The sequence below is a fragment of the Podarcis pityusensis genome, assembly GCF_964106645.2.
Source record: "Podarcis pityusensis genome assembly, chromosome: 7".
Classification (NCBI taxonomy): domain Eukaryota; kingdom Metazoa; phylum Chordata; class Lepidosauria; order Squamata; family Lacertidae; genus Podarcis; species Podarcis pityusensis.
The window spans coordinates 39045104-39057616 of NC_138031.1; the positions used below are offsets into that span (position 1 = coordinate 39045104).

A 12513-nucleotide genomic window follows, 5' to 3' on the forward strand; every position below is an offset into this window, starting at 1 on the left:
ATGTGATGAAGAGCTCATGCAACTGCTTTATAACATTCCGAGATTCAGATTTATCACCATGAATTTTCATGGCATTATTGCCACTACACTTTTGGAGTCTCTACAAAAGCAAGACAATCTGAGGGTGCTGTGGAACAAAATATGGATTTGACGACATGCGAAAACAGCCACACAACTACTGCTCATGACACCACCAAGGAACTGATCTTCAGGCCAATCTATCTGCACTACTTTATGCACTCTGGCCCCTGGGTGTTTGTAATAATAAACTAAGTGGCTTCTTGAGAATACAGTCCTTTGCCCAGATCTGGATGAAAAAAATGAAACAGCAGATGGTTGATTGGCTTACAGAGTTAGGAACTCAGATATATTGCAGGGATAAGAGCTACAACTGCAAGAGTACTGGGTTGTCAAATTCGCAAGCCAATCACTACAAAGATTTTAAGCTGCTTAGGTCCCTCTGACTTCAGAGAAAGTGAATTACCTTAAACCAAGTACTCTGACTGAACTAGCTTGGGCACCCAGCTATTAATATTCAGGATGTAAACTGTGTTTCCAAGGTGCATTCAAATCAGGATTTTAAATATATACATTTAGCATTACAGATAATATCTATTCAGAAAAAACATATTTAACATTGATTTGATTTTCCAGAAAGAGATGTGTGTATCCAGTTGAGTATTTTGGTTAATTATATTTGCTTGATGGTGTACGTGAGTGAAACCTCTGAACTTAGGTAAAATTTCCATAGGTAAAATAGTTATTGTAGCAATATGTATTATACCCTTATGTATAAAATCTCTCCTGCGTCCCCTCTCACTTTGAAATACTCTTCTGGTTCATACGTTCACCATAGATGAGTTATATCTATAGATGAGGAAAACAGATTCTCCCTCCCTTCAGGTGTTATGGGTCAAATTTCCAAAGTGTGATTCAGAATTCATATATGCCCCTAGTTTAGTTCACTGCATACTTATCTCATCCAAATCTGTATAGCTGCTAATGGATCTCATTTAACAGTGGAATTTAATGGTATTATTGGATTCAGTAGCCCCACGTAGAGTGCATTGCAGTAGTCCAAGCAGGAGATAACTAGAGCATGCACCACTCTGGCAAGACAGTCTGTGGGCAGGTAGGGTCTCAGCCTACGTACCAGATGGAGCTGGTAAACAGCTGCCCTGGACACAGAATTAACCTGCGCCTCCATGGACAGCTGTGAGTCCAAAATGACTCCCAGGCTGCGCACCTGGTCCTTCAGGGGCACAGTTACCCCATTCAGGATCAGGAAGTCCTCTACACCAGCCCGCCCCCTGTCCCCTGTCTTGTCAGGATTCAACCTCAATCCGTTAGTTGCCATCCATCCTCCAACTGCCTCCAGACACTCACACAGGACCTTCACCACCTTCACTGGTTCTGATTTAAAAGAGAGGTAGAGCTGGGTATCATCCGCATATTGATGAACACCCAACCCAAACCTCTGATGATCTCTCCCAGCAGCTGCATGTAGTTAAAAAGCATGGGGGAGAGGACGGAACCCTGAGGCACCCCACAAGTGAGAGCCCAGGGGTCTGAACACTCATCCCCCAACACCACTTTCTGGACATGACCCAGGATAAAAGAGTGGAACCACTGTATAACAGTGCCCCCAGCAACCAGCCCCTCAAGACGGTCCAGAAGGATGTTATGGTTGATGGTCAAAAGCCGCTGAGAGATCCAGCAGAACTAGGAAACAGCTCTCACCTTTGTCCCTAGCATGCCAGAGATCATCGACCAGTGCAACCAAGGCAGTTTCAGTCCCGTGGTGAGGCCTGAATCCCTACTGGAAGGGATCCAAATGGTCCACATCCTCCAGGCGTGCTTGGAGTTGTTCAGCAACCACACGCTCAATCACCTTGCCCAAGAATGGAAGATTTGAGGCTGGCTGATAGTTGGCCATATTGGCTGGGTCTAAAGATGTTTTTTTAATAAGTGGTTTAATGACTGCCTCTCTCAGTGGGCCTGGGAAGGCTCCCTCACAGAGGAAAGCATTCACCATCCCACAGAACCCATCGCCCAGCCCTTCCCAGCTTGCTTTTATTAGCCAGGATGGACAAGGATCAAGAAGAAAGGTGGTCGGTTTCACTTGTCCAAGCAGCCTGTCCACATCCTATAAGGTAACAGATTGAAATTGATCCCATATAACATGACTAGACAGGACTCTAGCACTCTCCTGCCCCGGCCCTGCTCCCACGGTGGAGTCTACCTCCTTCTAAATCTGAGCGACTTTATCTGCAAAAAGCTTTGTAAAAGCATTGCAGGAGATCTTGGAGTCCCTACCCGGCCCCAATGACAAAGGTGGTTCCGATAGATTGCGAACCACCTGAAAGAGTCTCCTGCTGCTGTTTTCTGCAGATGCAATTGAGGTGGCGAAGGTGGTCCTCTTTGCCGTCGCCATCGCCACTTGGTAGGCTCGACGTTGAGCTCTAACCCGTGTCCGGTCCGATTCAGAGTGAGTTTTCTGCCACTGGCATTCTAGCCGTCTCAGCGATTGTTTCAATAGCCCTGGTTAACTCTGTATTCCAATGGGTCAAAAGGGAATCAGCTGAAAGGCCATCAACACGGGATAAAACACCCCCTACCACTCTCTGGAAACCATTTGGATCCATTAAGGGGCAGGGCAGACCATCCGAATTGGTCCCACCTCCCTGCAGAGGGGAAGGGTCGTGGAGAAGTCCAGTTGCACCAGGAAGTGATCTGACCATGGCACTTCTTTCAAACAGCAGTATTTCTCAAGAAAGTGCAGGATTGATATGGATTGTGGACATCAGGTATCCACAACTTCAGACACCAGTGGTGGGAGTGCCTTGGAGCCAGAATGTGTACACGGCCTAGGAGTGAGTTTCAAGCATTTTTCCTTTATTTCCTCACATTCACTCCATGTAGAAACCAATGCTTCCACCTGGAAATTCTGTGCCTAACACTGTGACCATCCTGAATACAGGGTCTCCCCCAGATCCTGGATATTAGGACAGCATCTCTAATGGTATAAGCTTCTATGCATAGCTGGAGTTTGGGAGTGAGAAAAAGAAAGGTGAAAACCTGAAGCCATTCTCTAGCCTTGCTGAACGTAGAGGTGAAGGGAAAGCTATTCCCCTAGTTAGAAGACAATGCTATCTTTTTTTACTTTAATACGTCAGAATCAGCATAACTACAGAAAAGAAACCTACTCTTAATTCTCAGCCCAATAAATGATAATGTTCCTTTAACATTTAACCTACAATTAAACCAATCAAAGCTTGCAACTCTATTTATTAGACAAATTCTCCATTTTTTGTGTTTGGGGGGTGTTCACACATGAGAGACAGACTGAGACTGTGTGTCCATATTAGGGCCTAATATACCCACAGTCTCAGTCTGTTTCATGTGCACAGACGACCTTCCCCACCACCACAAGTGGAGGGATAACTTGTGTTGCTCTAACTTATTATGTGTTGCTCTAACGTATTTTCTTAAAGTATTTTAAATGTGTGCTTAAACCATATTATTTTATTACAGCAACTTATCTTGGTTTGAACTGTAATAACAGAGGTCTTCTATGCCTGATGCCAATATATACCTACCGGAAAGTGCTTCCCTTAATGGCCACTCTACAGGGAATTCAATCCATTGGTCTCCATTAAGAAGAGGAAGTGTTTTATTTATAGAGAGACTAAAGGTGTCCAGGGTTCCTGTGTTCTGCATTTTACAATGATGAAACAACTGGGATATGCTTTCTCCCAAGTGATGAAGCCCAAACGTCACTTTATAGAGCATTCCCAAATCAGCTGGGAAATACACCTAGAAATAAACAACACGGCAAGTTGATCTTTTGAGTGATTCTGTTGGCTTTAAAGGACATTTTGATATGTTATTTTCTTAAGCATTGTACATCCCTGCAGACCTCAGAAGGAGCACAAATGGCCAATGAAATATACTCAGAGTCGCAAAGTGATTTCATGCTCTTTATTCAGCTCATAGTGGTGAGGAGGAATGAATAAATGTCCCCTCACAGTATCTGCTTTATATACATTATTTACACAATGGGCTGCACATGATTGGCTAATTCTGGAATTCTACTGTAAGCCAATCAGGTTGTGGATTCACTTCTATCTGGAGCAGGATTGGGTGGTTCCTGCCAACCAATCATACTGCTGCATTGTTCTAGGACCAATCAGACTGCTGCATTCTGAATCCTATTGTTCTAGGACCAATCAGACTGCTGCCTTTTGGATCCTATTGTTCTAGGACCAATCAGACTGCTACAGTTTGGATCCTATTCAACTCAGTACATAACACCCCTCCCCTCTAAGTTCCAGTCCTGCCCGGGAGGTCGCATTCATAGTCCTCAAGGTATGCCGGCGGCCTACGTGTGCGTTGTGGCCTGGGGTGTTCCCTGGTCCGGGCTCCGGGTTCTGGCTCGTGTTCCAAGGATGCTGGCTGTGATGCGGCTGTTTGGTCTGGTGCAACCGGCTCGCTCAGTCGTGGTTCTGGTTCCGGTGTCCTTTCGGCCTCACGGGTCCTCTCTGTATTTACTGATTCTGCCTCTCCTGCTGGCCCCTCCTGCTCTATGGGCCTCACTGCCCCGCTGTTCCCTTGGGACTCCTCTGACCTGTCCTCCTCCTGGTTTTCTCCCGGGAATCGTCGCCGTATCTGGTCGCAGTGGCGGCGCCAGCATTGCCCCCCATCCGTTAGCACCTCGTACGACACGGGGCCAGTGACCCTGGTGATTGTGGCGGGTACCCATGCTGGGCCTGCCCCAAAATTCTTTGCGTACACTGGGTCCTGGGCCTCGAAGGTCCGGGGGTTCCTGCCTTCCCCCACCACTACCTCATCCTGAGCTCTATCGGGGTGAAGGCGGTCCAATCTGATTGCAAGGCGCCGACCCATTAGTAGTTCAGCGGGGCTCCGGCCAGTCGTTGAGCTGGGGGTGCTGTGCTGTGCTAGAAGGAATGTGGCAAGGCGGTACTCCCAGTCCCCTTGCGTCATGCGGCGAAGGGTGTCCTTGGTGGTCCGCACCATGCGTTCTGCTTGGCCATTGGTGGCAGGGTGGAACGGCGCCGAACGGATGTGGCGGATGGCGTTCTGCGCTGTGAAGGTTTGGAATTCTCCTGACGTAAATGCAGTCCCGTTGTCTGAGACGAGAGTGTCAGGGAGCCCGTGGGTTGCAAACAGCCTGCGTAGTACCCGGATGGCTGCGGACGTGGAAGTGGACGGTACCAGTGCGACTTCCAGCCATTTGGTGTAGGAGTCCACCACTATGAAGAATGTTTTCCCTTGAAAGGGGCCAGCGAAATCCACATGCAGGCGTGACCATGGTGCTCGGGCGGACTCCCAGGACTGGACTGGGGCCCTTGGGGGATCTGGGCGGGATTCTTGGCAGGCCTGGCAGTGTTTGACCCAGGCCTCTATCTCTCCATCGATCCCCGGCCACCACACATAACTCCTGGCAAGGGCCTTCATTCTTACTACCCCTGGATGTGTCTCGTGTAGGGCTGTGAGGACCCTTTTGCAGAGGGGCTGGGGAACAACGACTCTGCTTCCCCATAACAGGCACCCCTTGTGGGCCGACAGTTCATGTTTGCGGGTTGTGTAGCCGGCGAATTCTGGCCCGGGGCTGCTGCTGGGCCATCCCCTCCACACCCAGTCCAGGACCCGGGAGATGACCCTATCTTTCTTGGAATGGTGTGCAACTTCTTGTGCCTGAATGGGGCGGTCGGGAAGCAGCTCCAGGCTCATAACCTCTTGTGCAGGTGCTGGGTCAGGGCCTGTTTCCGGTAGTGGTAGCCTGCTGAGGGCGTCCGCATGGCCCATCGCCTTCCCAGGTCGGTGAATCAGTGCATACTGGTAGCTGGCAAGGAAAATTGACCACCTGAGGACGCGAGGAGACAGCACTTGGGGGGTCTGCTTTTCGGGGGCAAACAAGCCAAGCAACGGCTTGTGGTCAGTCACCACGGTGAAGGGCCGCCCGTACAAGAAATCATGGAATTTTTTTACTCCCTTTACGATTGCCAGACCCTCCTTGTCGATTTGCGAGTAGTTCCGCTCGGTTGTGTTGAGTGTCTGGGAAAAGTACGCCACCGGTACCTCTCTTCCATCCGGGAGTTGGTGCCCCAGGACAGCTCCAATGCCATAGGGTGAGGCGTCGCATGCTAGCACCACCGGCAGCCTCTCGTCGAAGTGTGCCAAGACCGAGTTTGAGACAAGCAAGTCCTTGACTGCCTGGAATGCGGCCTCCTGGCGCTGGCCCCACACCCAAGGGGCCCGCTTGTCCAGGAGTCTGTGTAGGGGCTCCGCTACCGCCGCCTTGTGGGGAAGGAAGGAATGGTAAAAGTTCAATAGTCCCAAGAAGGCCTGAAGTTCAGTCTTGCTCTTGGGCGCTGGGGCATCACAAATGGCCCGTACCTTGTCCCCAGTCGGGTGGACCCCTTCTGCGTCCACCATAAATCCCAGAAAGTCCACCTGAGGCACTCCTAGTAGACATTTTTCCCGCTTCACCTTGAGACCCGCCGTCTGGAAACGGTGCAGAACGGTGCGGAGGCGGTCCTCAAACTCCTCTGGTGTGGGGCCGGCAATCAACACATCATCGAAGAAGGGGGTGACGCCAGGAATCCCTTTAAGGAGAGAGTCCATTATATTCTGGAATATGCCTGGTGCCACGCTGACACCGAATTGCAGCCGCTTTACCCTGAACGCTCCTCTGTGCGTCACAATCGTCTGTGCCTCTGCTGTGGCCTCATCTACTGGCAGCTGTTGATATGCTTGGGCCAAGTCCAGCTTGCCAAAAATTTTCGACCCAGCCAGGGTGGCAAGGACATGGCTGACCACTGGCACTGGGTATGCGTGGGCCGTGAGGGCCTTGTTTATGGTACATTTGTAGTCTGCGCAGATGCGGACCGAACCATTAGGCTTGACGGGTGTGACGATTGGGGTTTCCCAGGGAGCATTAGGCACCGGCTCCAGCACTCCTTGCTCTACGAGTCGGTCCAATTCCTCGTCTATACGGGGTTTCAAGGCGAACGGGACCCGGCGGGCCTTGAGCCTGACCGGTCGTACTGCGGGGTCAAGCTGTAGCGCAATGGGGGGGCCCGTATACTGTCCCAATTTCCCATCGAAAACCCCTGGAAATTCCTTGCATATGGCGTCCACGTCCACTTGTAAGCTAGTGTGGTTCACCCCGGTGACAGCTAGCCCCAGTGGTCCAAACCATGCCAATCCCAGTAAGCTAATGTAGGGGCCCTTGACCACAAGCAAGTCCAGTTGCCGCGTCCGCCCTCGGTATTGCACCCTGAAGGTCCCCACCCCCATTGTGGGGACCTTACGTTTCTGGAAGTCCCGGAGGGTGAATGGGGCCGGCCTGAGTTTGGGACCCCCAGTGGGACACAGTTTCCTTAAGGTCCTTGCCGAGATTATGGATAGAGTTGAACCCGTGTCAAGCTCCATGCGGCATGGGGCCCCCTCTATCTGTACCTCTACATAAATTTTCTCTACGTTGGGGTGGGGCAACTGGTATACCTGGAAGTCCGTGAGCTCCGTCGAGTTGCCTTGGTGCGTTGGGCCCCGGGACCTGGGGCTCTTGGATTGGTCATCTGATGCCTGGTGTCGGGTGGGCCGAGCCCGACACACCCGGGCGATGTGTCCCGATTTTCTGCACTGCCTGCACTCTGCGTTGCGGAAACGGCAGGTCCTCCTCTCGTGACTCTCCCCGCAGCTTGCGCAGTTCCCTCCTTCTCGTCGAGGCAGCTGTGGTCTGTGCGCTGCTTGAGTGCGCTGCTGTACTCGGTGCACCTCCTCCCTGTCGGATCCTGAGTCGTCGGTGAGGTCTTCATGGTGGACCCTCGGTTGGGATGGCAGGCTCGGCCGTGCCTCTTGGGTCGACCTCTCGGCAGCTTCTGTTGCCAGGGCCTCCTCCAGAGCGACCTGGAACGTTAGGTCCTTCTTAGCGTAGAGGCGCCGTTGCAGCTTCTCATCCTTCAGGCCACCGACGAGGCGGTCACGAAGCATGTTCTCCAGCTCTGAGAAGTTGCAGAACCGGGCGGCTTGGCGGAGAGAGGTCACAAACCCAGTTATGGTTTCCCCAGGGGCTTGCCGCTTTGCGTAGAAGGCATTTCGACGAGCCACCACTGAGGGCTGCGGCGAAAAGTGCCCCTTCAGCTGTTCCATTATTGTTTTGTATGGAACAGTAGCGACGTCTTCAGGCGCAAGGAGAGCCCGGGCGATTTCAAACGTCTCCTCTCCGCAGACGCTGAAGAATATCGCCCTCTTCTTGGCGTCTTCTTCGTCGGTGACCCCTTTGGCTTCTAGGAGGAAGGTGAAACGGGAGGCGTACGCTTCCCAGTCTCCAGATGCTGGGTTGAATGGCGAGAAGCTGCTGTTGGCTGCCATTCTGAGTTCCTTGTGCCCCGGAGCTGAAGCCTGGATACACGGTGCGAGGCAGCGGTGCGGCAGTTGGCGGTGCTGCGGTGCTGTGTGTGGCAGTCAGCTCAGCGGGATCCCATCCTCGTCGCCAGTGAAATATACTCAGAGTCGCAAAGTGATTTCATGCTCTTTATTCAGCTCATAGTGGTGAGGAGGAATGAATAAATGTCCCCTCACAGTATCTGCTTTATATACATTATTTACACAATGGGCTGCACATGATTGGCTAATTCTGGAATTCTACTGTAAGCCAATCAGGTTGTGGATTCACTTCTATCTGGAGCAGGATTGGGTGGTTCCTGCCAACCAATCATACTGCTGCATTGTTCTAGGACCAATCAGACTGCTGCATTCTGAATCCTATTGTTCTAGGACCAATCAGACTGCTGCCTTTTGGATCCTATTGTTCTAGGACCAATCAGACTGCTACAGTTTGGATCCTATTCAACTCAGTACATAACAGCCAATATAGATTGTTTTGAGATTCTTCCTCTGAGAGCCCAGTCTTCCTTCTTCCCACTAAACAGCTAAATTTACTTACTGGCTTTGCAAAGTATACCCTCACTATGGTGATGAGGACACACATTGGGCTAGATACAGATGCAGTCATGCCTTAGCCCCACTGAAATCAATGGGATATCTTAAATCACATTGATTTCAATAGGACTATAGTATCACTAACAAGCAGAGCAATCCTTTGGTGGTGGGGATGGAAGTTAACGGTGGAAGAGCTGGCAATTCTTCTACCATACAACCCTGCCAGTCTCCTGCTGCTACAGTGGATGCTGGGGGGAAGGGCAACTGGAGAAAAAATAAGTATGGCAGCTCTAGGACTGGTGTACTTTCCTTTCCCGTCCCAGGGGTACGTCAGGGGGAAAGGATGGCTTTGGATCTGGTGACACCAACAGGGATATATTTCTCCTGTCTAATTTTTGGCTGAGGTCACCTACCAAGATGACCAAAGCCATTTCAGTCCCACAACCAGGGCAGAAGCCAGGCTGCAATGGGTCTAGAACATCACTTCTATCTAGGAAAACCTGGAGCAGAGACACTATCACTAGTTCCAACACTATGCTCACAAAAGGAATATTTGGGGTTGGCCAAACACCATCGGGTCTTGAGAGGGCTTTTCTTGAGAGGGTGGTATAACCACTGTCTCCTTGAGGCCCGATGGTTTCATGCCATGCTGAAGAGAGGCATTAATCACAACAATAACCCACTTGGCCAGTTCCTCTCTGACTGCTTTTATTAGGCAGGCTGGGCAACAGACTAGAGTACAGCCAGTGGGTTGGCTATCTCCAAGGAAACTATCGATTTCCTCATGTAACACATGCCAAAAAGAATCCAGAGAAAAAGAGGGAGCTGATGATGAAGTCACAGAAGAACCAGCACATGCATTCAAGTCAGAATGAAAATTAGTGCTTTTATCTGTAAAGTGTCTTGCAAGCAGGCCAACAAGGGATGTGAAATCATTTCTCTCTGGGGAATTACCCCCCAAAGAAACCTTTGATCACCTGAAACAATTATGTTGGATAACTCTGCACAGATGCAATGGTGTTGGAGGAAAATAATTTGTTTGGCAACTACACTGCCATGGAGTATGTTCAATCTGGGCTGTTGCCTGCTTGATTCATCACAAGTTTTCCACCAGTATTGCTCTAGTCAATGTCCTTCCAGTTTCATTGCCCAAAGCTCTGAGGAAAACCAGGGGGCACAGCTGGCTTTGCTTAAACATAATTCCTACCATATTGCCAAGAAAATCCCCAAGTGCTACCATAAAACTATTGGGATTCACCGGACTCCTCAGACAGGCCATTTTAATAGGTCCTTCACCCCAGCAATAGAGTTGGTTTGTTAGAAACTTAACCTATGCAGAAGTATGCAGCTGCTAAATTAAGCCTATAAAAAGCTCGTCTACAAAAAACACTGGCAAAGGTATAACAAGTATACATTATTTTACATCATATGTTACTTGGTCCTCAGCTTGATCTCCTACTTTATCCTCCAAGGAAATTGGTTCAGATTTGCCATTGCATCCATAAAATACCAAAACAAGTTTAGAAATGTTTCCCCAAGACGTCTTAAATTCTTTTGATGAATTTTCATGACATTCAGTGAAATAAATCTTCCATGAACCTTCTGAAAAAATGAAATTGAATAACATTATGAGAAGACTAAACAAGTTTTTGTAAATAAAACCAATGGGGGAGAAACAGTAGGCTAAAACATTATGGACTCTTCTTTAAACCAATTATTTCATGAAGGGATAGCTCAGTCTGTAGAGCATAAGACTCTTAATCTCAGAATTGTGGGTTCAAGCCCCATGTTGAGCAAAAGACTCTTGCATTCTAGAGGGTTGGCCCCTTCCATCTCTACAATTTTTTGATTCTAGAGCAGGCTTATATTATTATTATTATTATTAACAACTTTGAGACATTAGAGAGGAATTAGCAATACTTGAAAAATAATATGATAATAAATAGTAACTCACAAACAGACAATTGCATTATATATATTATAAACAATAGGATATATTTATTTACATGTATAGAAACCGATAAGGATAGCATTTTAGAGTAAATATTCTCAAATAGGGTTGGACAAAAACAAACAAACAAGAGAAAAAGATGAAAGGAAAAGGAAAAAAATTAGCTTAATTGATTCTTTCTAGAGTAAGCCGCTCCAGGGATGCATAATTGACTGCTATTTGAGATTTGCATCCAGAACCTTCTTTTTCTTCTTCTTTCGTTCTAATTTTCAAATTATATTTGTTTTAGAAGCTTTATGAAAAGATTGACAGTTCACTTACAGTATTTCATGGAAATGCATAGAAAATAGTTTTACATTTTAAAATACGAAAGAAACACAAAAGTTTAAATGAAAAACCATAACTCCATAACAAAGAAAATACTTTCTGTCTGGCACTGAATGAAAGTGCTTGTTATAAAATCAGAACTGATCAAATTGCACTCTGTAGTGAGCATCGTTGTACTGTACAATGTCCTTTAGCTTATCATCCAGTAATATATTAAGGATTTCCTTTTCTGTTTTATACAGATCATTTTGCCGTCTTCCCTCTCTTACTTTCACTATTTTGGCAAATTCAGCAATATGAGCTGTGCTCCACCCTCTCATCCGTTGCTCACCAGTGGATGGGGAACTGATCTTTCCCCATCTCTGGCTACTAGCTAATTGTGCCACTGTCAATGAATGCAATATGATCCCTTCATCATCAAAGAGTGTTATGTCTTTTAGAACAAACAGCAGGTTCATAGGTAATTTTTTTTTTTTAATTTTCACTTTTTATAGAGAACCAAAAAGATTGCAAATTCAGAGCAAGTCCCAAAATATGGTGTGTGTGTGTGTGTGTACATGTACGCACACGCACACACACACTTTTGATAGACATATGCTATTGTTAGAGATAGAATTCTGATTGACACAGCTGCAGTGATGTAAAATACCTGATTTCATCTCTTGCTTTTGTAACAGTGAGGCAGTGGTACTTCTCCTTTCCTGTATTTCTAATTAAAACAAGATGGAACGCTGCATTAGTTTTGCAAAAGAATGTCTATATAACCATGAATGTCTATATCATAGATGGGGAACCTGAGGCCCTCCAGACATTGCAGCACTCACTATGACTGCCATCATTCCTCACCATTATCTATGCTGGCTGGGACCAATGGGAGTCCTACAACATCTTGCGGGCCGCAGATTTCCTAACCCTTTACAATTTATTTTAAAATGTTTTATTTAATATTATTCCTAAAGACTTGGGAAATGATTCCTGGGGTGAAATTAACGAATTTTGCTGTGGGCTTGAAAGATTCCAGTCAGCTTCCCAGGACTGGTTTAGCATGCTGGCAGGGACTTTCCTGCCTCAGGTGACACAAAAGGAGGTTTCAAACTCTGAGTAATAAAACTGAGTTATTTCCAGAGCTCAAGCCTAGAAAATCCAAGGCAAACTGAAGAGAGGGACAGAAAAAGCACCTACCACTAGCAGCCGCTAGTTTAATCAACAGTCAGATTAATGATGCTTCTTCTCATACTGTAGGTGGAATGGCTGTGAACATTCCA

At 47.8% G+C, this 12513-nt stretch overlaps 1 protein-coding gene across 3 annotated transcripts in view; it reads right to left on the minus strand.

Annotated features, from left to right (window-relative positions):
* RP1 (RP1 axonemal microtubule associated) overlaps nt 1–12513 on the minus strand; it is a 186153-nt gene that overhangs the window by 8016 nt on the left and 165624 nt on the right. For all 3 annotated transcript variants that reach the window (XM_081013254.1, XM_081013252.1, XM_081013253.1), the window contains 3 exons: nt 11898–11957; nt 10394–10572; nt 3600–3816 (listed from right to left, as the gene is read on the minus strand). In XM_081013254.1, coding sequence (XP_080869380.1) covers nt 3600–3816; nt 10394–10572; nt 11898–11957 — 456 coding nt within the window. The remainder of the gene's footprint in view (nt 1–3599; nt 3817–10393; nt 10573–11897; nt 11958–12513) is intronic.